The sequence below is a fragment of the Stegostoma tigrinum genome, chromosome 2 (genome assembly GCF_030684315.1).
Source record: "Stegostoma tigrinum isolate sSteTig4 chromosome 2, sSteTig4.hap1, whole genome shotgun sequence".
NCBI classification, from domain to species: domain Eukaryota; kingdom Metazoa; phylum Chordata; class Chondrichthyes; order Orectolobiformes; family Stegostomatidae; genus Stegostoma; species Stegostoma tigrinum.
Genome location: NC_081355.1, coordinates 37,864,272 through 37,888,252, shown reverse-complemented (window position 1 = coordinate 37,888,252; position 23,981 = coordinate 37,864,272). Strand labels below are relative to the sequence as shown.

Below are 23,981 nucleotides of genomic sequence, written 5' to 3'. Positions count from 1 at the left end.
AAACAAGAGTTGCTGGAAAATCACAGCAGGTCTGGCAGCATCTGTGAAGAGAAATCAGTGTTAACATTTCAGGTCCAGACCCGAAACATTAACTAACTGATTTCTTTTCACAGATGCTGCCGGAACTGCTGTGCTTTTCCAGAAACTTCTATTTTTGTTTCTGATCTACACCATCTGCAGTTCTTTCTATTTTTAAAGAAGATTGTGAGAATTAGTGGTAGGTTTGAAAATTAGTAACATCTCAGAAACCAGTAAAGATGACCAAAAACGGAGAAAACAGATCGTTATAATGTGCAAGGAACAAATAAAACAGATCATGAAAACTTCTACAACTATATAAAACATGAGTAGCAAAAGAGAGGATTAGACTAAGAAATTAATAAGAAAAACTAGGAAATGGCAGAGGTTTTGAAGAAACATTTTGTATTTATTTTCACAGTAGACAACGCTAAAGCATCTCAGTAATAATAAACCAGAAGGAAAAGAGCAGAACTGAATTCAATCACTACGGCTAAAATGGAAATCAATGGGAATAAGGACTAATAAGTCCACTGACCTAATGGCTTGTATCCTTCGATCATAAAAGGAGTGGCTGCAGGAATTGTGGATACCTTGGTCACAAACTTCGAAAATTCCTAGATTCTGGAAAGGTTCCAGCAGATTGGAAAACCACACATGCAACAAAACAAAGAATTGTGGATCCTGGCAATCTGAATCAAAAACAGAAATTGCTGGTAAAACTCGGCAGGGCTGGCAGCATTTGTGAGAAGAAAGCAGAATTAATGTTTTCAGTCCAGTGACTTATCATCAGATTTGGGGAGGGTGGATTTCTTATCCTGGGGTCTTTGATCACAAGGAATGCCCACTGCACTTTCTGTTTTTGTCACATGCATAACATCCTTGTTATGAAGGAGACAGAAAGTAAGAAACTTTAGGCTAGCTTGTCCAACATCTGTCATTTGGAAAATGTTGAAATCTATTATTAATGAAGTTGCAGGAGGACATTTAGAAAATCTCATTAGTATCAAGAGGGCCTTGGGAGATGGTGACCTCCATTGATTAAATAGCTAGCATGTGATCAGGTTAAGTTCAAAATTTGGGATTGAGTCCCAATCCTGGATATGGTTAACTCAGGGCTTACCTCCAGACTCTTTTGTAGTGAAAAATACACAGAACCTTGGTGTGATTCTGAAAATAATGACCAAGGACCCGTCTCCAAGCACGGAAGTTAAGAAGAATACAATCAAGTAGAATTAACATGGTTTTATGTAAGTAAAGTTACATTCAACAAATCTACTGGCGCTCTTGAAGATTTTTTAGGCACGGTGGATAATGGGAAACCAGGGGATATTGTGTATTTTGATTTCCAAAAAGCATTTGATAGGGTAGCACATAAAAAGTTAATGTACAAAGAGCTCATGATGTTAGGGTCATGTGTTAGCACAGGTAAAATTTTGTCAAAATAATAGGAAACAGAAGTGAAAGTTGGGCTTGCCAAGCTGTAAGTAATCAAGACATACAGGAATCAGTGCAAGGACTTTAACTATTTGCAATTATTATTGATTTAGCTGAAAGGACTAAGTACAATTATTGCTCAACTTGCTAATGATACAAAGCAAGGTAGGAAGACAAATTTTGAGGCGCTCACAGAAGATGGAAATTAATGTAGATAATGGTAGTCTCGCTTGCCAGCTGAACATCTGACAAGTGACCTACATTTATTTTTGGTAAGGTCCACCAAATGGAGCAGCAATAAGCAGCTTAACTAAGTAGTGGACCTTTCTTGGGATCAAAGATCCGAGGGGAAGAAATCCCACACCCCTCCCCAAAACCCAAGGGCTGCTGATCATTATAGGACTGCTAGGCACATCTAGGCAGCATCACTTCAATTGAGGTGGCTGCTGCTGGAATTGTGTTGGTCCTCCTATCTCAGGAAGGGTGCTCTTCATGTTGAGGGTGTGCAACACAAACAGCAATTCAGCTACAATAAACATGCTCAATAGCAGTTGAACAATATGAATAAACAAACAGCAGCAAAAATGAATAAGAGTAATCAAAGGCTGCCTGTACAGAACCAATTGCCTGCTTTCCTCCTCAAGCTGTAAATGGAAGTCTTCATTGTTAGTGTCTGGGAGATCAGGTGGTGCAGCAGACTATCCACCTGATTTACACACTGCCTTGATGTTATTTCATTGAAAATCAAATAAATGTAAAATTGACAAATTCTGCAATGGGTGGCTGATCTGCTCTGCCAGATCACTGTTAAATTTCTATCTTCAGTGCCCAAGCAATGATCTATGATACCAAATTTCTGTAAAGAAGAAAATACTTTATTTTAAAATTAACATTCAGTATGTTCAGTTTTGCATTGCTGGTTACTTCATGTGATTTATCATTATCACCTTGAAATTGCTGCTGTGATGAAACCTAAGTAAATATACTGGGATGTATAACTGCAAACTGCAGCAAAGCGTTACTTCAGAGCAGCTGCTTTTGTGTCAGTGCACAAATAGCAATGATTTCATTCAGTAAAACAATCCAGAAACTCTCTCAGCTAGTAACAACACAGCTATGATGACAATGACCATTACCGTTCTGGACCTCCCAAGGCTGCTATGGAGTCTTCAACAAACTAGACTTGACAAGTGAAATGCCAGTCTTCTAATATATGTGCATTTTTAGTGCTCAAATCATTATATGTTGATATTTTAAATGTCATTCTATTTATTTAATCAGAAATATTCAGCTCTGAAAAAGGAGTTTTATCTCTCACTAAACTCACATTGAGAATTCTAAACAAGTCATCTAACTTTCACATTGTGAAAATTAAGAATGAATTGATTGTGTTTTAGTTATTCTTGTTTTGCCTAAAATCTAGATCAGAAAGATGGAAGATATGAGAAAATTCCCTCGTGGCTAAAATCTGAGATTTTTGATGCCTTTTATGTTACAATGTTTATATTCACATCATGTTATGAATTAAACTCGTTTTTGCTTGTTGAAAATAAAACCAAACATAAACAAAATACAATGCACAATAACCTCCTTGCAATGAATGTGTGCTCCCCCCCTCAATTGACTGTTTTTAACATCTAATTTTTTTAAAAATCCAGTCACAGAATCCCTAGTGTAGAAGCAGGCCATTCAGTCTAGAATCTACACTGACCCTCCAAACAGCATCCCAACCAGACCCAACCCACTTTCTGGTCCCTGTAACCCTGCTTTTCTCATGACTAATCCACATACCTAGATATGTTGGACAATTTAGCATGGCCAAGCCACCTAAACTACACACCTTTGGACGGTGAGAGGAAACTCACACCAACACAAGGAGAATGTGCAAATTGCACAACAGGCAATCACTCGAGGCAGAATCAAACTGTGGTCCCTGGCAGTATGAAATTTCTCCACTATGCTGCCCCAAATCAGGTACTTATTCAACTCTACATTAGACAATCCCTATGCGTGGTTCTCAAAATCACATCCTGTGCTAATAACGTGTAGTTTTGTTTATTGGAGGTGGGGTTTTTTTATGGATATGTACGGGTCTTGCTCCGCGGATAGCAATACCTTTACAGAGAGACAGAGTCTGAAAACATGGATCTTATTGTGAAACATCAAAATAATGATTTAGCCTCAACTAATTTTCGTCTGAGAATCACTTTTATAAAAAGGTGAGAAGGCATTGCAGACAAGATTTATCAGAACCGTTCCTGGAATTTATCATTTACAGAAGGCAAAATAGGAAGGACCTGAAGGAAGGTCACCAGACTCAAAATGTTAACTGTTTTCTCTTTGCAGATGCTGCCGGACCTGTTGAGTTCCTCCCAGAAATTTCTGTTTTTGTTTTTGTTCATTTCAGATATAAGCATCTGCAGTTTTTAATTTTGAGGTAAGGAGGCAATTGGAAAGATGTGTTCAAAATCATAAAGGAGTCTAGACAGTGTAAAGAAACACTTGACCATACAAATCAGTAGCAGGAAGAGGTTATTCCACCCAGAGTCTGCTTCTCTCTTTAATAAGATCATGGTTGATCTGATTTATTTAGATTTTTAGATTTTGTCACATGAACTCAAATACAGCAGTATAGTGAAAAGTATATAATGCTGCCACACATGGTACCATCTTAAGTACCAAGGTACCTAGGATACAAAAATGCTTAGGTACAAAGTAGTGAGAGAAATGACACTTTAAAAAATTAAGCATTACTACATAGAATAGGAGCAAGATAAAGAAATAGGTAATTGTTCACATTAAAATGTGAATTTAAGGTAACCATTCTCACTAACGTGAAACGTTATCAACAAAAAACTCTCTACTTGGGCTTTAAAACTATTAAAAGGACTCTGCTTCCACCTTTTCAGGGAGTGTTCCAAGGAGTCACGACCATCTGGGAGTAAAAGATTAGTCTAATGGGAAATCCCTGGTTTTTAAAATTATCACCTCAAGTTCCAGATTCTCCCACACAGAGAAATACCCTCTCCACATCTGCACTGTTAACAGCCTTTATGATTTGTCTGTTTCAGTTAAGTTGTTACTTTTCTGAACTCTAGTGGACACAAGCCTAAGTAAAAAGCAAAAAGAAACAAAAACAGAAATTGCTCAAAAACGTTGGCAGGTCTGGCAGCATCTGTGGGGGGGAAAATCAGTTAATTTTTTTGAGTCCAGTGATCCTTCTTCAGGAGTGTGTGTGTGTGTGTGCGCGCGTGCACGTGCCTTGCCTACCCAATCTTACCTCCTGAAAACCCTCAACGAACAGCTTCCATTGCAATCACATTCTCCTTGCACAAGGTGAGCAATAATGTACGCAGGACTCCAGAAGTGGTTTCACCAGTGCATTGTATAATAGCAGCATAGCCTTGCTACTTGTGTTAAACTCCCCTTGTGATTAGCCATCATTACTTGCTGTACCTCATTGTAACCTCTTGCGATTCGTGTGCAAGTACACGCAGATCCTTCTGCATCTCAGAGCTCTGCAATCTCTCACCACTTACATGATGCTTTTTTTTTTTTCTTCTTCTCTTCCTGCAAAATGAGCAACTTTCACATTTTTCTGTTTGTCACATTTCTCACTTAACCAATCAATAATTTTTGTAACCTCCTTGTATCCTCTTCACAAACTTATTTGCCTGCCTCCATTTGTGTGTTACCAGCAAATTTAGTAATCATACCTCCCACCCCTTTATCTAAGTCATTTAGATAATTTACAACAGTTGAGGTCTTAGCACTACTTGTGGCACAGCATTTTTGTTAATGTGTCAACTTCAAAAAGATCATTATAATTATTCCCTGCTTCCTATTAGCCAGTCAACCCTCCATTTATGCCAATACGCTATCCACTACACAATGAGATATTATTTTCTGCAATCACTTTTGATGTGGCATTATATCAAATACCTTCTGGGAATGCAAATTCAGTACAAACATCAGTTTTTCAATGATTAGGTAAAAAATGCTAGACTATTGTTTTGGACAGAAATTAAGGCATATTGCCTTTCAAGGCATTAATACAGTATATTCCCTCAAAATTTCAACATTGCAGTTTTGTGTTTGGAACAGTTTATTAACAATATGCTGCTGCTCATATAGCTGTGGTGTGAAAAAGATTGCTTGATTTCTCTGTTCATTTGGCAATTTGTGTTTGCTGTCAGAGTTCAGTACAGGTCAGGGAATATTTCACAATAAAACGCCATTTAGAATGTAAGTCCATTATGGGAAATACATTAAGGAATGGGGGTAGCATTTGGGAATAATTCCATACTTCTGTTCTTTCACTGAAATTAAACCTATTTTTAAAGAAGAAATCAAAGTTCCCCCTAAAGAAGTAATAGTACATGTGTCAATCCATAGAAAGGCACAGGAGACTACAGTCAGTCAGGCTCATTGTGCTTCAAAACAACAGATGACAGGCTGTAATAGCCGAGGTGCAACGGGAAAAATACAGATGCAATGACTTTCATCCTTTTTAAATAGTCTCTCCTAAATACAACTTGAGCAGTAACTTCTGAATTTATTAGCGGCACAGTCTAAGAAAATAAATTGTACCAGTTCATATTGGCATTTGCCTGCTTATTCAAAATGAAAATGACTGACTAAGCTTTATTGTAGTTGAACATGCATTATCTCACTTTTAAAAGCCTCTGTCTTGCCAGAAATCCTTTTACTTGCACACAGCCACCCCTAAAAATCAACTTTTGAAACTTCCTGTCTAATACCGTCAACATTAGCCTTGCCCCAACTTGTGGGCCAGGCCTATCCATTTCCATAATTGTTTTAAAACTAATAGAATTATAGTCACTAGCCCGAAAGCGCACCCCCACTAGCACCTCAGTCATTGAGTTGTACCGCACTGAAACAAACTCGTTAGTCCAATTTGTCCAGGCTGGCCAGATTACCTAGCTAAATCTAGCCCCATTTGCCAGCATTTGGCCCATATCCCTCAACTCTTCCTATGAATATATACATCCAGATGCCTTTTAAATGTTTTAATTGTACCAGCCTCCACCACTTCTTTACTGGTTCATTCCATACACACACCACCCTCTGTACGAAAAAGTTGCCACCTTGGTCTTTTAAAAAAGCTTTCCTCTCACGTCAAACCTATACCCTCTAGTTTTGGACCACTCTGGGAAGAGATCTTGTCAACACACCCTATCCGTGCCCTCATGAATTTTTTATCTCTATAAGGCCACTCTTCAGCCTCCAAAATTCCAGAGAAAATATCTCCAGCCTATTCAACTTCTTTTTGCTCAAACCCTCTGACCCTGGCAACATCCTTGTAAGTCTTTTCTGAACTCTTTCAAGTTTCACAAAATCCTTCCTGTAGCATGTAGACAAGAATTGCATGCAGTATTCCAGTAGTGGTCGAATTTATGTCCTATACAGTTGCAACATGATCTCCCAACTCCTATTCTCAATGCACCGACCAATAAAAGGCAAACATACCAAACACCTTCACTATCCTGTCTATGTGTGACTCTACTTTCAAGAAATTATGAACGTGCATTCTTTGGTTCCTTTGTTCAGCAACGCTCCCCAGGACCTTACCATTAGATGTATATGTCCTGCCCTAATTTGCCTTTCCAAAATGTTGCACTTCATATTTGAATTCAATTCCGTTTGCCACTCCTCAGCCCATGTGATCAAGGTCCCATTGTACTCTGCAGTAACTTTCTTCACTATCCATGATACCTCCAATTCACTTGCCCTGCCTTATTTCCTTAAAGGATGTGGAGTTTTGCCCCTTCTCTAGAAGGGCCATCCACATTTGAGAACGTTGTCCTGAACACAATTTCCTCCCCATCCAAGCCCTTAACACAATGGCAATCCCTGTCTACATCTAGAAAGTAGAAATCTCCTAATGTTAGAAGCCTCTTATTCTTACAGATCTATGATTGCCTTATGTTTACACTTCATTAATTCATACAGGATATTGCACTGAAATAACTTTTGAATCAATACATTATACTTTAACTAATAAAACAACTAGTTAGATATCTTATTGTTGCTTATGGCAGTTGGGAATGCAAATGGCTGCTCTATGATGATTATACCTGTGGCTACATTTAACATTCATTGGCTGTGAAGCATACTGGACATCCCAAGCCAATAAAAAGACCCCAAATTTAGGCCTCAGGACATTTTACAATTCAACACAATAGGAGGTAGGAATTAAATTCAGGACAGTTTCTCATACTCACTTATGAAACTGCAAACCTGAAAAGACTTTTTTTGAAAAAGCATGCCTTCATTGTAAGTACAGAAGAATGCCAACCAAAAACCCACCACACCGAGATCTGACAGCAAGATAGAAGTATACTCAAGCAATACAAGTCAATGCTTAGGAGTAAAATCAGTAACTGGAACAGGGAAATGAGAAACCCACCTGGGCATCCAATTATAGCCTATTGTGTCCCATTTGAGAGAAGCATTAAAAAAATGTTTTACAAATGATACTTTGAAACCAAAGCACTTCAATTAATACAAAAACTTCTGACATTTTTTAATTAAAAAGGAATATAAAAAGTCAGAGTTAAATGTAGCTTAGGCAATTTTCTTGAAAGGGAAATAAACCTAATTTATACAAAGTGAAAAAATAGATATCCCTTTCAGCAAGAGGCTACACACTAACATGACAAATCAACTATATATATATATATATATATTTTAAGTCTGAAACATTGTGCAAAGAACCAGATCTGTACAGAAACAGATGGAATCTATCATTGCTGCTACATTAAGGCAACCCTATGAATAATACATTTTGGAAATTCCTCAATAAAGTGACACTGTAGATTATTCCTAACGCGTGCGCGCGCACACACGCACACACACACACACACACACACACGCACAAAGTCATTGCATCTGAAAGATATACTGACCATGCGCTTCAGGGTGGAGAATTTCAGCAACAAACCTGGTTTTTAAAACAACTCCTTGCAGTCATACTTCAGCATTTTTGTCATGTCTTTTGGTGGGTTTAGGAGTAGGCAGGGAGAAGTTGTATTGAACAACTGGATATGCATATTGCAGATATGTTCAGAATTTAAAAACAGGTTTAACATGCAATATTTTCCACCCTGCAATATGTTTAAGGACAAATAAAGCTATTACACATTGCAAATAATTCTGCTCCATTGCACCAATGCTGTTGTTAAGTTTTGGTGTCATTTACATGTGAAATTACAAAAAGGTTTAAAAATAAACATTTTTAAAAAGCATGTCAAAACATAAAAGTTCTAACACTATGGATGAATAATCCAAGAAACAAAATAAGATTCAGCTAAAGAAAATTGCTGAGGCAGTGTCATTACTTCTCCATTACAAGCTTCCGGAAGAAAATACTACAGTACAAAAATCTTCTTGTCAACTGGTAGAGTTTAGCAGTTGGCTTTAAAGCTGCCAGCCTTACAAAATCATCTGTGGCAGAGGTTTGTTCAAGAATCTTCAGTGTTTTGGCACAGTTCTGCCAAAACCTTTCATTATCCACAGAACAGAAAAGTGAGCCAGAACAAGCTGCTGCATTTGTGTGACCAAACGTCAGAGTGCTTTCTAGTTTCTTCTGTAGTGTACAATCACTGAAAATCATATACAGTCAGACCTGCTGACCCATAAATGTTCAAATTACAGTGAGGTTGAGGAGACTGGCACACGTGGGCAGGAATACTTGCTGAATGTGATCAATGTCAGATCGACAAACTGGACAGGCCTAGGTTTTAAAAAAAAGTTAGAAGTTAAACAAAGTAATTGAGTAATTAAAGACCAATTTTTTTTTAGATACACCTTTGACCATTTTCATTTCAGAGGTAAATTACACAAGTCCTAAGTTATGTGCAAAACTGAAGGGTAAACTTCCCTATGGAAAGTTGGTTCAGATAGATACCAGCAAGTTATTGAAACAATAAAAAAACAAAATCTTACCTGTAGCTGATTAGCACAAGAACCACAGCAAACCATGTGTCCACAGGGGCAGAAGGCAGTATTAATCTCCTCACCACAGCAGACCATGCACAATAACGCTTCTTTAAGTTTTCGAATCTTTTCTTGAAGCACCTGACTTTGCTGGCAGTTCTCCCCTTCACAACTATTACAGTTCAATTCGTGCTCTGAAGATTTAAGTGGAGAGTTCTGGCCATCTCGATTGTGTGGAACAAAGTCTACAATGCCAGCATGATACAAAGCTCTTCGTGTATGGTCATACACCTCCTTGGATGTGCGTTTGATGTCAAAAACATATTTCTTACCCAGATTGATATTTTCATTGAGAAATAAAGAAGCAAGATGGCCCTTGAAATCTCTGCTGTATTGCATCATGACAGCATTTGTCACAGTATCACACCTGAAGAGGATACTAATTCAGTTAAACACCAAATGACAACAACAACAACCAATATTTTAAAAATGTAAGTGTTGTAGTAAAAGTACATCATATTGCTGAGACTGTTCCAAATAACTTTTTTTTTGCTTTTAAAAACCAAAAGCCTTGTGACTTTAAAACAAACTGCATTCGTCTATGGAAGCCCTGCTTCAAGAAAATTTTTGAATGATATGTCGAGCATTGCTGACATAGCCAACACTTATTGCTCGTCCCCAATTGCCCTGAGGTGGTGGTGGTAGTAGTGAGCCATCTTTGAACTGTTGCAGTATTTCTATAGTGGTCTGTTATAACCATGGTGGCTTACTAACCCATTTCAGAGGGCATTAAGAATCAGATATTACGAAATGCCTGCAAGTCACATCTAAGTAAGAAAACCTTCCTCCCCAGTGGCCCCATCAAAAAAAAGCAAATAAAAGGACCATATATAACAGCCAATACAACACCTGAGGTTGTTTAAAAGACTATTGCTCTTCATATGAAGATATCACACAGGATGTGTACACTTCTTAAATGGGACTCAATATTTCAGTTTCCATGATAAACATCAACTCTCTCAAAAGTGTAAGAAATAAAACTACAAGAAGACTTGGAATGACTACAACTCTCCTTGTAGTTAACAAAAGGTCTACAGGAATGAAACCAAAACTGCAGTAATAGCATACCTGTAAAATGCATGGGTTTCAGTTATCGCACGATAAAGGGCACTTGCTGCTCTAGTGCTGATCAGCTTCAATATTAGGACTACACTGCTGCCAGGCTCCCTTGTGATTGTAAGATAAACATTTTTTGCAGTTTGAGTAGCCATCTGGATAATAGGGTATGAAATCCTGTAGGGTAAAAATCAGAACATTCAAAGAGTTTATTGAAATCAAATCGGCAATTCCAGTTACACATTAACATCTTCCTAACTAAACATATTTCTTAAAAATCATTCAGTTGATACAGTCAGCCAGCAGCAGGGGAAAGAGAAATGAGACTGGACTATAGCAGCTGCACTCTGCAGAGAAATGCTCTTAGTTTAACCATTATGATAACTGTCCAGTAGTCAACTTTAAAAAGGGATTACATAATCTAAAAACACATGCAAAAATAAAAACATCCTTACAGTTAAACCAAGAAGTTAACTAGCCTGTTAATTAGGTTTAAGTTTTCTTTGCAAACAGATATGCCTTCAGGACCCACTCCAATCATCAACTTCTGTCCATCACCATCCTTTACCGAATGCCATTCCACACCATAGTGTTCCAGTGTGCATGCAATCTGGAGAAGTCGGTACTCAGCTCTGCATGGGCTCATTCCTTCCAATTCCTTGTGTTTCACAACAATACTATTGAAACAAAAGCAGTGCTTGTATTACTTAAAGGGTAAGAAGGAAGGAAGGACAAAGGGAAGTCATTGCTCCCCGTTACAAAGCATGCTACGAAAGAGACAAAAACACTTAGTCCAACCATTTCTTCCAAAACAGAACATTTTGCACACAGTTAAGCTTACTTTAATGGCACTTTCTTTCAAAAAAGGCAATTTATGATTTTAAGACAAAAGGAAAATACAGAAGCATAGTAAACTTTAAAATTACAAGCTTAGATTGGCCAAAGGATTTTTCAGAACTCTTGGAAAAGGTCAGGCTTATCCAAAGTTGCTAGAATAAACAAGAGGTGGCTGAATGCAACTTTATCCAGCTGACTCACCTGTTCAAAGTGGTAGTGTTTAATTCATTCGCACAGAGGTCTTCATAACAATACTTGGCAGTGTTTTGATTGTAGTCTCCAAATTCAACTTGTGCTAGAAGTGCACTCAAGTCCAGAGCCTGCTCTGGTGAACACAGCAGGCGTCCGTTTAGGAGGTCATCCCGGACATGTAGAAAAAATTGATGCCTAGAGTTTGAGGGAGGGATAAAAATGATTAAGAAAACTCATTCCATAGAGATTTTAGAACGTTTATTCAGTACAAATCCGTACTACAGTTTAGGAAAACAAAGCCCAGGTGGAGTTTGATAATAATATATAAAAAGTAATGTTTGTTTAGAGAAAATAGGAGAACCACCACAAAATGTGTTACTACCTTGGAATTCATTTGAACTTACGATTTAACCAAGAAGGTTTAAACCTTTGATTAAAAAACACAAACTGCTTTAAGCACATTACTTTCAGTAATTCCTACTGAACTTTTAGCCAATATGACACTTATGTTAATATTTCTATGCAAGATTCAGGAATTAGCCAACATTGGGCAGGACAAGGGGCGACAGATCGTATTTAAATTCACCTGCCATAATTTGAAATCCCCAAGTTAATTTGTTTTTCCACACTGTAGAAGTGGGAAATTGAACTTCTAAAGAAGTCATTACTGTGGTTTCCTTTACGAGTAACATCTACCCATGGGAAATGGAGCCAACAGAATAGCTTCCACAAATACAGCAGATCTGTCAAGGTCTGTTCAGATAGATAAACAAGTTTTGTCACTCCATAAATAAAATTTCAGAAACTAATGGAGCTGGGTAACTTCAAACTCAAGCAATTTCCAGTGAAATGCATTCTTTTGATGCATATCCTCCCCATCACATGAATACAAATCTCTGATTTATGTGCTACATTAAGCAACAGTATTAAGAGTTTTCACATAACTTCAGTGAAACTTCAGTCAACTATGATATACTTAGTGGTGGTAGATGGTATTTGGCACACAGTCAAACTGTTTGAGAAATGAAAATTGGGAATTTACCTTGCTAAGCAAGAAACAGAAGATAACTAGCTCCATTACACACAACTTTGAATTCAAAGTGGAACATCATTCCAATTTCAATAACAGCAGAGGGCAATCTGCACGCAATGCTTTGAAGCACAATTAAAAGAACCAGAGGAATGCAAAATAAATGGTACACTGTCAAATTCTAGAGGGCAAAACACTGCCACGGAAGGCAGTGTGGGAAGGGCAAGATATAAAAGCAAAATTACCAGAGACATGAGTCCATGTGAACTTGGGGACAAGGTAACAAAGGGAAACAATTGTCCAGACAGTCTAAAGAAAACAAAAGGCAAATGCAAGAGCAGACAAATCATTTAGGCTAGCCCCCGGAATAAGTATGACAATAGCATTAAAACTTGGTGCCCAAAGTAATTATCACAAATGCCACAAGAATCCAAAAGTAACAAATTTTAAAAATTGGAAGATCAACAGTACATGTTGAAAGTTGGTTATTATCTCATTTAGCTAAAAGACATTAATAATTCCAGAACACCATATTTGCAAGAGGTTACTCTCGGTCAAATGTTGACAATGTAAACAAAAGGTTACTAAAGGACAAGCATGCATCAACTGGCAACAGAAAAGGAAACAGTTTCGATATCACAAAAACCATGACAGTCAACAGTACAATTCAATATCCAAAACATTAAGTTACACGACCAACAGAAAATACAAAAAAATTCCAGAATCCAGTGAATAACCCAAAAAATTAATTCTTAGCAATGCCCTGCCTTCTCAAATGTCATTTCAACATCAGTACCTCAAACAAAATTCTAAAATCAAACCACCTGCTACAAAAGCCATGTAAAAAGGCCAGTAGTAAAGAATGATACCTCATCTTCAAAGCAAAATTGCACTTTTTTTTCCCCCCAGCATGGATTCTGAAACAGGACCACAGTTATTGTCAATTCTTCAACAGCTGCCACACAATTGGAAGCCAGAGCAAATGCACAGTGAACCCCGAGAGTGCTATGCCAGAAAAACTTTATCTACAAATTGCTCACTCACATTTTGTGCAAGATGACAGTTTACATACAGATAAAAGATAAAGTTCCAGGATTCCTTCAGGGTCAGAATTAAAACCAAGTTTCAAAACATTCAGGGCAGTGAATTCAGTTTGCTTTCAGCAAAAACCTTTTACATGGCTTTTGTAGCAGGTGGTCTGATTTAGAATTTTGTTTGAGGTACTGATATTGAAGTGACATTTGAGAAAGCAGGGCATTACTAAGAATTAATTTTTTTATTCAATATAGAAATTATTAGCCTGCTGGACTCTGGGTTATTCACTGTATTCTGGAATTTTTGTATTTTCTTGTTAGTCATGTAACTTAATGTTTGATATTGAATTGTACTGTTGACTGTTATGGTTTTTGTGATATCGAAACTGTGTTTCCTTTTCAGCAACTGATTTGTAAGTTTTTTTTTTCTTTTCACTGGATTGGATACACCCCATGGGTCAGGGGTTTTTTTTGGCAGACTAATTTAAACTTGACATCAAAAACCAGTCGATTTCAGGAACGCATTTGCACTCACACCTCTGTCCAATGTTTCTTCATTTATCTGATGAAATTCTAGAATAAGTCAGGCACCTGATCAATTTCAAGTTCTTATCGGAAGGTGACAAAATCTAGATGGTCCAGTTGCATGATCCCTACTTCAACATTAGCACATTATGAATAGTTACTGATCAAGGGAGCACATAGACCAAGTGGTGCTCAAACATCCAAAAAAAATTTTTAAAAAAAAGGACAAAATTAATCAGTACAAAGTTTTCACTTAAAATACAGTCAAGACAAGAACAATGGAACAGCTGTAAAATATACTATCAGTCGGACACCTTAGCTGGCAGCCAAGACTCAATGGATAGGACTCTTGTCTTAGACTCAGAACAGGCTGGACTCAAAATAGTCAAGTATGTGGATGTTAAAAACTTCCACCATTATTACAAATCTCTTTAATGCCCTGGCTAATATTTAGCTCACAGCAAACACAGATCCGCCATACAACTGTTTGTAGGATGACTAAAAAAAGTCCTGAAAGACATGACATAAATGCAAGCCTCTTTGTTGTGTTGGGAGCTGAAGAAAATAGTCAGTGTGGCGATGAGACAGTATGTTAAACTGAACTGCCATCAAGAACTGAATGCAAGATATGATTCGTTGAAAAAAAGTTTTGATCTCTGCTTGATTTGGACACAGTACAAGTGAGGTGAGCTACTCCCACCATATCTAGTAATTTTGCTGACAACTAGCTAATTCAACAGCAAAAAAGTTACAGACTAGATAACATACTTGCTGTTTGTTGATTTCAGGGAGAAACTGTTTTGGTTTGGCCGGGGACAAAAAGAAAATTGCCTGCAGGCTATATTCAATCATCCTGCAATTTTAGTTCTGAAACCAGCAGAAAAAAGAACAAATATCTTGAAGCAGAAGCTACCAATCTTGACATCAAAACCTACTTATTTTCTTGCTGTACTATGGCCCAGTGGCAACACCATGGGTGGCTTTACACCAGGGAGTAAACAGTCAGCAAAGGTAACAAACAGTCAACTCACTCAAAATGAAACAAAAGTAATTTTTTTGTTTCACATTTTGTTAGTTAGACTTAAAGTTTCTGAATATATTCAAATTCATTGGTGGAAGAGCCAAGATCTGACATTTAAACTATTCGGGTTGGGATCAAATAAAATCACCACAAGACATTAAAAACACAGCCAAGCAATAAAACCATGGACATAACACCCGAAGTTTATGCAAAGCTGGTGGCGGTTTTGCTTCTCTCAATACTCAATTGAGAACTTATTACAAGAGACAGCATTTAATAGAGCTTGCACTGGGGAATAGTGGGGCAGAGCTGGACCACAGTCGTACCAAAACCAGCAATGACAGAATTGTCCTCCCACATGCCCAAAGCTAAACAAGAAAAAAAAAGTACACTTTTCTGCATTAGGTTAAAAACAATGCCCTGTCAATTCAGTCAAACCAAAGCCTTTGTAGATCAATGGTAATTCATACAAGCTTTAAGAAATAAACCATTCTGTCTGGTTTCAATTCTTGCACTAAACACTACACAACACCACTTTTGGAAAATTATTTCAAGCTTTCACTCGTTTACCACTATTCTTCAACTAAAAAAAACTCCATTCCCCAAGAATCTCTTTCAAAGAATTTTTCGTGAACTAAGGTGGATGTCCGAATCTGACATTTACCTCAAATTAGTTAAAACAGAATCAAAATTGCCGATACCACACCGACACGCATATCAGTTCAGCTAAACCCGAGATTTAGAATAAATTCAACGTAATGAGCTCGGAGCGCTAGGACCCAGTAGTGCCTGATTACAGTTAGAACGCTAGTTTCTGCAACTATGACCCATAATAACACTGCAATGGCGAGGTTACTATCGGTCATCTGAAAGTACAAGAACAGGCTAGCAAGGAATCATTAAGTTTGTTCAAGTCGATACAACGAGATTTTAAAAAAAACACATGCGAAACGCAAAGTAAGAAGATTAAGTATCAATATTTCATTTAAGCCAACAAAAAGCTCCAATTTATTAAGAAACACACCTAGTTTGCTCCTGAAGTAAGAGATGAGGTTCCACAAAAAATTTAACTCGGAGTTTGAATCTATAAGGAGGCATCCCTTCGATCTGTTGAGAGATTCTGTTCCTCAGGTTCAACCACAGTGTCTCCCCCTTGTTCGCAGAGTACTGCAGACCCAAATAGTCATCCTCTATAATGCCGAGCCTGTGGCAGACCTGGGCAAGAGAAAGGAGAGACCCCCTTACACTATTTGAAAAAAAAAGGGATGATTGAATTACCGTCCCATCTTCCAAAATACACAGACTAATCCTCCCTACCTCTAAAATTAAAAAGAAAAATGTAAACTCCCAAATCAGAACGATAAATTCCCTCCGCCGCAACGAGTGAGTGGGAACCCGAGGCAAAACAAAGCAGAGGGTACTACAATCTGCTCTTAAGAAAGTTAACTGGTTGTAAACATGGGGAGGAAGGGCAGATTTAAAAACAATATCTACTTTAGAAAAGAACGTAACAATTCAAATGGGCAGTTCGACTTTGAGAAAAAATCCAAAGGACGTTACATCGGGACCAAGCTCTAATAATCAACGTGGGTCTTTTGATCAGCGATAAATTGTGGGGTATTCGCGGGAGAGGACGGACAGGAATGTGGAGTCAAGGCCAAAAACGAAACCTTCCCGAATGGCGGAGATGGAAACCGAATGGTCTACTCCTGCTCCTGATGATCGTGTGGCACAGAGTAAATCCGGGGAAGCGATCCGGGCCTTACCTGGTTCAGACAGTCCTCGCCGTTCGCCTTCGGATCCACCTCCACTTCCATCACCACCGAGTCGGGCCTGGTCACATAGCACAGCATGGCGATAGCAGGACTCCCAGGGATCCGGATCACTGTCCTTTTCGATACTGCGGATAGCACCCCCACTCCCTCCCCTCAAACTGGCATCGAGACTCAGACGGGCTTGACCAGCCTGGGCCGCCGGTACCAAGCACTGTGCCCCCTTCACATACAGCTGTCCAGCTCCAGGCCTTGACCCGGTGGAAACCCCCGGCTTTCGATTCCGGGACCTAGGAGCAGATAGTACCCTCATATACAGCCCGCCGTCCAGGTTCTAGACGCTCGGTTCTAGTTTCTTCCCACAAATACCCGGCTTGACGTCAGCTAGACAGCAGAAAACCAATTGGAGAAAAGCATTACTGCTCTCTGACCAATAGGAAAACACGTAGATTGAAGGGAAAAACCGAAAAAAGCTGGATCGAGTCTCTTCAAATGAGATCACCGGCTCTCAGTGAGAATTTTATCGCTGAGATCATCAGTGTTCTCAGTGAGATCTGCCACGGTGGGATTACAGGCTCTTTCCGTGGAATCTCTAATCAAATAAATCAGTCAGGATGGTGAGAGACAATAAAGTGTGGAGCTGGATGAACACAGCAGGCCAAGCAGCGTCTTAGGAACACAAAATCTGACGTTTCGGGCCTAGACCCTTCATCAGAAAAGTCAGGATAGCGAGTGGCTTGGAAGGAAACTGGTGTTACACAATGCTGCCACTGAGCATCAGTAGTGGACGGAGAATACATCATAGTCATACAGCATGGAAGGAGACCCTTCAGTCCAAACTAAACATTATCCCAAACCACCCCACCAACCTCCGCATACAACGCATCATCCTCCAACACTTCTGCCATGTACAATGCAACCCCACCACTAAAGACATTTTCCTATCCCCACCCTTGCCTGCCTTCTAGAGAGACCACTCTCTCCGCGACTCCCTTGTCCACTCCACACTCCTCTCCAACCCCACCACACCTGGCACTTTCCCCTGCAACCGCAAGAAGTGTTACACTTGCCCCCACACCTCCTCACTCAGCCCTATCCCAGGCACCAAGATGACTTTCCACATCAAGCAGATGTTCACCTGCACATCCGCCAATGTGGTACACTGCATCCGCTGTACTCGTTGTGGCTACCTCTATATTGGGGAAACCAAGTGGAGGCTTGGGGACCGCTTTGCAGAACATCTACGCTTGGTTCGCAATAAACAACTGCACCTCCCAATGGCGAACCATTTTAACTCTCCCATTCCTTAGATGACATGTCCATCCGGGGCCTCCTGCAGTGCCATAATGATGCCACCCGAAGGTTGCAGTAACAGCAACTCATATTCCGCTTGGGAACCCTGTAGCCCAATGGTAGCAATGTGGATTTCACAAGCTTCAAAATCTCCCCTCCCCCCACTGCATACCAAAACCAGCCCAACTCGTCCCCGCCTCTCTAACCTGTTCTTCTTCTCACCTATCCCCTCCTCCAACTTCAAGCCACACCTCCATCTCCTACCTACTAACCTCATCCCGCCCCCTTGACCTGTCCATCCTCCCAGGACTGACCTATCCCCTCCCTACTTCCCCACCTATACTCTCCTCTCCACCGATCTTCTCCTCTATCCATCCTCGGTCCGCCTCCCCCCCCCTCCCTATTTATTTAAGAATCCTCTCCCCATCCCCCTTTTCTGATGAAGGGACTAGGCCCGAAACATCAGCTTTTGTGCTCCTAAGATGCTGCTTGCCTGGCCTGCTGTGTTCATCCAGCTCCACACTTTATTATCCCAAACTAAACCACTCCCACATGCCTGCGCTTGGCACATAACCCTTTCAACATTTCTTATTTGTGTACTTCTCAAAAGGTCTTTAAAACATTGCAGCTATACTTGCATCCACCATTTCCTCTGGAAATTTATTCCAAAAAAAAGACCCTTATATCTCTTTCAAATCTTTCTCCTGTCACCTCAAAAATATGCCCACTCTACTTGAAATCCTTCACCCCATGGAAAAGACACTCGTCATTCACCCTACCTAAACATCTCATGATTTTATAAATCTCCATAAGGTCACTCCTCAACCTCATACACTCCACTGTGTCCCAGGCTGTCCAGCCTCTCCAATATAACTCAAACACTCCATTCCCAGCAACATACTTATAAATCTTTCTGAATCCTGTCCAGTTTAATAATATCCTTCCTATAATAGGACAACCAGAACTAGACATTGTATTCCAAGAAGAGGCTTCACCAACGTAGCACAACTCATATACTCAATGATCTGAGCAATGAAGACAAGCATGCTAAACACTTTCTTAATCACCCTGACTAGATGTAATGCAAACTTCAAACAACCTGAACGTCGAGGTCTCTCTGTTCTACAACACTACTAAAGGACCTACTTTTTATTGTACACGTCCTGCCCTTGTTTGTTTTACCAAATTGTAATACCTCACATTTATCCAAATTAAACTCCATCTGTCACTCATCAGCCCATTGACCCAATTGATCAAGGTCTCTTTGTAATCTTAGATAACCTTCTTCACAGTCTGTTATACCACCAATTCTGGTATCATTCGCAAAATGACTAACCTTGCCTTCAAATTTTCACTTAAATCACTTATATAAATGACAAACAGAAGGGGATCCAGACCGATCCCGGTAGAGCACCACTGGTCACAGGACTACAGTCCAAAAAACAACCCTCCACCATCATAAGATAATAAAGTGTGAAGCTGGATGAACACAGCAGGCCAAGCAGCTTGACCCAATTTTGTTCGGCCATTCAGTAAGTTCACCCTGAATCCCATATGATGTAAGTTTACTAAATACTCTACCATGCAGGATCTTGTCAAAGGTTTTACTTAAATCCAATATCTGAAATATAAACAATGTCTGCTACTCTGCCCTCATCAATCTCTTTGACTACTTCCTCAAAAACCTCAGTTTGGACGGTGTCAAGATTCTCAAGCTTTGTTGGAGCTGCAGTCATCCAGGTAGGTGAGAGTATTCCATCATATGCTTGACTTGTGCCTTGTAGGTGGTGGACAGGTTTCAGGGAGTCAGTGGTAAGTTACTCACTGCTTCTCATAGCATAAGAGACTCTCAACAGTGCAGAAAGAGGCCATTTGGCCCATTGAGTTTACACTGCCCTCCAAAGAGCATCTCACCTAGCCTTAACCCCTGGCCTTATCCCTGTAACCCTGCATTTAACATGCCTTATCGACCTAGCCTATACCTCCCTGGACACTATAGGCCAATTTAGCATGGCCAGTCCACCTAACCTGCATATCTTCCAACCTGTTCTTGTAGCCACAATATTTATGTGGCTGGTCCAGTTCAGTTTCTGATCAATGGTAACGCCCAGATTGTTGGTAGTGGGGGATTCAGTGATAATAACGTCATTTAATGTCAAGGGATGACAGTTAGATTTTCTCTAGTTGGAGTCGATCAGTGCCTGATCATTTGTATGGCACAAATGTTACTTGTCACTTGTCACCCAAGCCTGCATATTGTCCACGTCTTACTGCATTCAGGCACGGACTGCTTCAGTATCTAAGGAGTCATGAATGGTGCATAACATTATCCAAACATGAACAAGTATCCCCTCTTTCTCCAGTTAATGTAGTTAGTGTTCCCCTTCCTGGAACCATTCTTGTGAATCTTTTCTGTTCCATTCATAATGCCTTCTCAGCCTTCCTAAAATGTGCTACCCAGAACCGGACCCAACACTCCAGTTGAAACTAAAATAATGTTTTATACAGTTTCAACATAATTAACTTGTTTTACATTCTATGGCCCTATTGACAAAATTTGTAATGCCATAAGCCTCAATAACAATGTCCTCAACTTGCTCCGCTACCTTCTCTGATTTATGCACATTTACACCTGGTTCCCTCTGCCTCTCTGAGTAAAACACAAAAAACAGCCTTTGCTCTATTTGGACCATGTTGCCTGTCTCTAAGAGCAACATAAGGGAAGATGGCTGTGGTTATACAAAATAGGAGCAGAAATAGGCTATCTTTTCCCTCAGAGATAGTAAGAATTGCCGATGCTAGAGTCAGATATAACACAGCGTGGAGCTGGAGGAACACAGCAGGCCAGGCAGTATCAGAGGAGCAGGAAAGCTGACGTTTTGGGGTCCCAACCTGAAACGTCAGCTTTTCTGCTCCTCTGATGCTGCCTGGCCTGCTGTGTTCCTCTAGCTCCACACTGTGTTGTACCTTTTCTCTCAATCTGTTCTGCCACTCAGTAAGATTATGGCTGATCTGATTACTTTACATTCCCACCTACCTCCCAATAACCTTTTGCTCTTTTGTTACAGTAATGACTTATCTTTACTCAAAGTCAGAACTGTGGATGTTCGCTGATGATTACACAATACTCAGCACCATTTACATCTTCTCAGATAGTTAAGGAGTTGTTAAAGTGTTAAATAAAGGTGCACATTTACAACAACATCTGAACAACATCCACATATTGATTGTAATGAGGTCAGCCAGTTGAATTTCATAGAATCTTTGTTTGGACCACATTATCAGCCCCAATCAGGGAACCTTGGCTGATAGGTAAGAACAGGAGTGTCAGACATCATGTACGCTCTGAGAGTTGAATCAGTGTTAAGGATTCTCCACGTGCAACTAAAGGGTGATTTGGTGGCAGGATACTGGCCTTTATGGAGTTATAGATATTTCTCCTATAACACAATAGTTACGTTCTTGTGCAACTTTGTGCTATAGAAAATCGCCGTAGAAAATAGTTATTTGGAAATTGCTATACTGTACAGAAGAAAGTTCACATTATCTAAACAGCGTCCAGTATTCATCAATTGCACTACACCCAATTTGCGTTAATGAAACACAGAAATACCTGTATTTCATTCCAGGGTTGGGCTAAAAAGTAGCATGTAACATTTACCAGTTGATGATATTCTTCAATGAGAGATTCTGGACATTTTCCCTTTATGTTCAATTCCATTACCATCACTGAATTCCCCCACTATCAACATCCAAAGGAGTTCTGTTGACCAGAAACTGAACTGGAACAGCTATAATAAGTACTGTAGCTACACGAGCAAGTCAGAAGCTAGGAAATCTATGGTAAGTGTGTCATCTCTTGACTGCTTGAAGCCTGTTCATCATCTCCAAAGCACAAATCAGGCTTGTGATGCACTGCTCTTCAATTGCCCAGGTCATGGCAGTTCCAATAACACTAAAGAAACTCAAACCCATCCAGGCCAAAACAGCTTGCTTTATTGGCACTCTATTTAGCAGATTCAACATCCACCCCACACCTTTAATGCTCAGTGGCACATCCAAGTCTAGATCATTACGAGAAATGAGAAGCACCAATCCTGACAATAACCCCTGAAGAATCCCATGACAACCTTCCTCAATCCAAATGATTCACTATTATTCTCCATTTCTTATAACTCAGCCAACTTTGTATCCATGTTAATACTTGAAACATTAACTGTCTCCACACCTTCTGCAAGAATTTCTTTAGCATTCTGTGTTTCTTTCAGATTTCCAGTATCTGCAGTATTTTACTTTTATTAGCATGTCCTCTTGTTGGATATTCAACATACTTCTGTATAAAACCATCTCTAACACACTCCTGAAATTTGTCCTCCACAGCTTTAGTATTCAGCTGGTTTACCAAGCTGCATACAGATTGAAGTTACCAATGATAACTGTGTTGCCTATGCTACCCGCTTCTCTGCTGTTGACTGAGTTTAAACAAGCTCATCAGGAAAGTGGGATGTTTGATGTTTAGGAAAGTCATACAGCACAGAAACAGACTCTTTGTTACAACTCATCCACACTGATCAGATATCCTAAACTGATCTTATCCCATTTGCCAGCATTTCACCAATATCCCTCTAAATCCTTCTTATTTACATACTCATCCAGATCCTTTTTAAACATTGTAATTGCTACACCACTAATTCCTCGGTTAATACGATGCCCCCATCTAATCATTGTGGTTTGGTGGCCTATAAATAATTCCCATCAAGATCTGCTGCTCTCTCTTTTTCCCTTGCTCTGCCCCAAATAGTTTCCACACACTTGTTCTTCCAATCTGAGATTCTCCGGTACTAACATACTGATTCCCCTGGTTGACAATCAGGTGGCCCAAATTTCCTGTACATTGCTGATTAATCTTGACGTTCTGTTTTGATTTGGAAGTGTTGTGATTTAATGATTGCAATTATTATTTATGACAAATGTATGGGAAAAGACGTTCCTACCACTAGCTGCCACGAGTGCCCAGTATTGTTGCTGAAAATTCCTTTAACATAACCCACAATAGGGAAGCTGAGATTCTCAGGGTAGGGGTATCCAAAACTGGAGGGCACAGGTTTAAGGTGAGAGGGGAACGATTTAAAAGGGACCTGAGCAGCACCTCTTTTTACACAGAGGGTAGTGCGTGCATGGAACAAGCTGCCAGAGGAGCTAATGGAGGCAGATACAATTACAATGTTTAAAAGATGTCTGGATGGGTGCATAAATAGGAAGGATTTAGAGGGATATGGGCCAAAAGCTGGCAAATGGGACAGATTAGTTTAAGATATCTGGTCATTGCATATGAGTTGGACCAAAGGGACTGCCGTATGACTTTCCTAACTGTCAAACACCCCATTTTCCTGATGAGCTTGGTTAAACTCAGCCCAACAGCACAAGCAAATCTCCCTGAATATGTAATCACTAGTTCCATTAAGGTATAATACATCTGGATTGTACAAGTCCCATCTGCCCCAGACCAGCCATAATTCCTCAGAAATCTGATGCCCTCCCATTTACAACAGTTCAATCTCATATTCAGAGATCATGTGATCTGCAGACGCTGGAGAATCCAAGATAACAAAGTGTGAAGCTGGATGAACACAGCAGGCCAAGCAGCATCTCAGGAGCTCAAAAGCTTTTGTGCTCCTGAGATGCTGCTTGGCCTGCTGTGTTCACCCAGCTTCACACTTTGTTATCTCAATCACATATTCAATTGG

General features: G+C 39.7%; 1 protein-coding gene across 1 annotated transcript; it reads right to left on the bottom strand.

The window, feature by feature from the left end:
* Nucleotides 1-406: 406 nt before the first annotated feature.
* On the bottom strand, nt 407-17,462 carry mylipa (myosin regulatory light chain interacting protein a). The gene is made up of 7 exons (XM_048523625.2): nt 16,936-17,462; nt 16,194-16,384; nt 11,569-11,754; nt 11,010-11,207; nt 10,543-10,707; nt 9,424-9,841; nt 407-9,211 (listed from the first exon to the last, which is right to left on the bottom strand). The coding sequence occupies exons 1-7, from the start codon at nt 17,020-17,022 to the stop codon at nt 9,122-9,124; spliced, it is 1,335 nt and encodes a 444-aa protein (XP_048379582.1). The 5' UTR covers nt 17,023-17,462; the 3' UTR covers nt 407-9,121.
* Between the last annotated feature and the right edge of the window lie 6,519 nt (nt 17,463-23,981).

What these genes read in the sequence shown, in the direction of transcription:
- mylipa (XM_048523625.2), bottom strand. Translation starts at nt 17,022, where the DNA reads ATGCTGTGCTATGTGACCAGGCCCGACTCGGTGGTGATGGAAGTGGAG. An exon ending in TTACTTCAGGAGCAAACTAG is followed by an intron (nt 11,755 to 16,193) that starts GTGTGTTTCTTA and finishes CTCAAACTCTAG; the next exon opens with GCATCAATTTTTTCTACATG. An exon ending in AACACTACCACTTTGAACAG is followed by an intron (nt 11,208 to 11,568) that starts GTGAGTCAGCTG and finishes TTGTTTCAATAG; the next exon opens with TATTGTTGTGAAACACAAGG.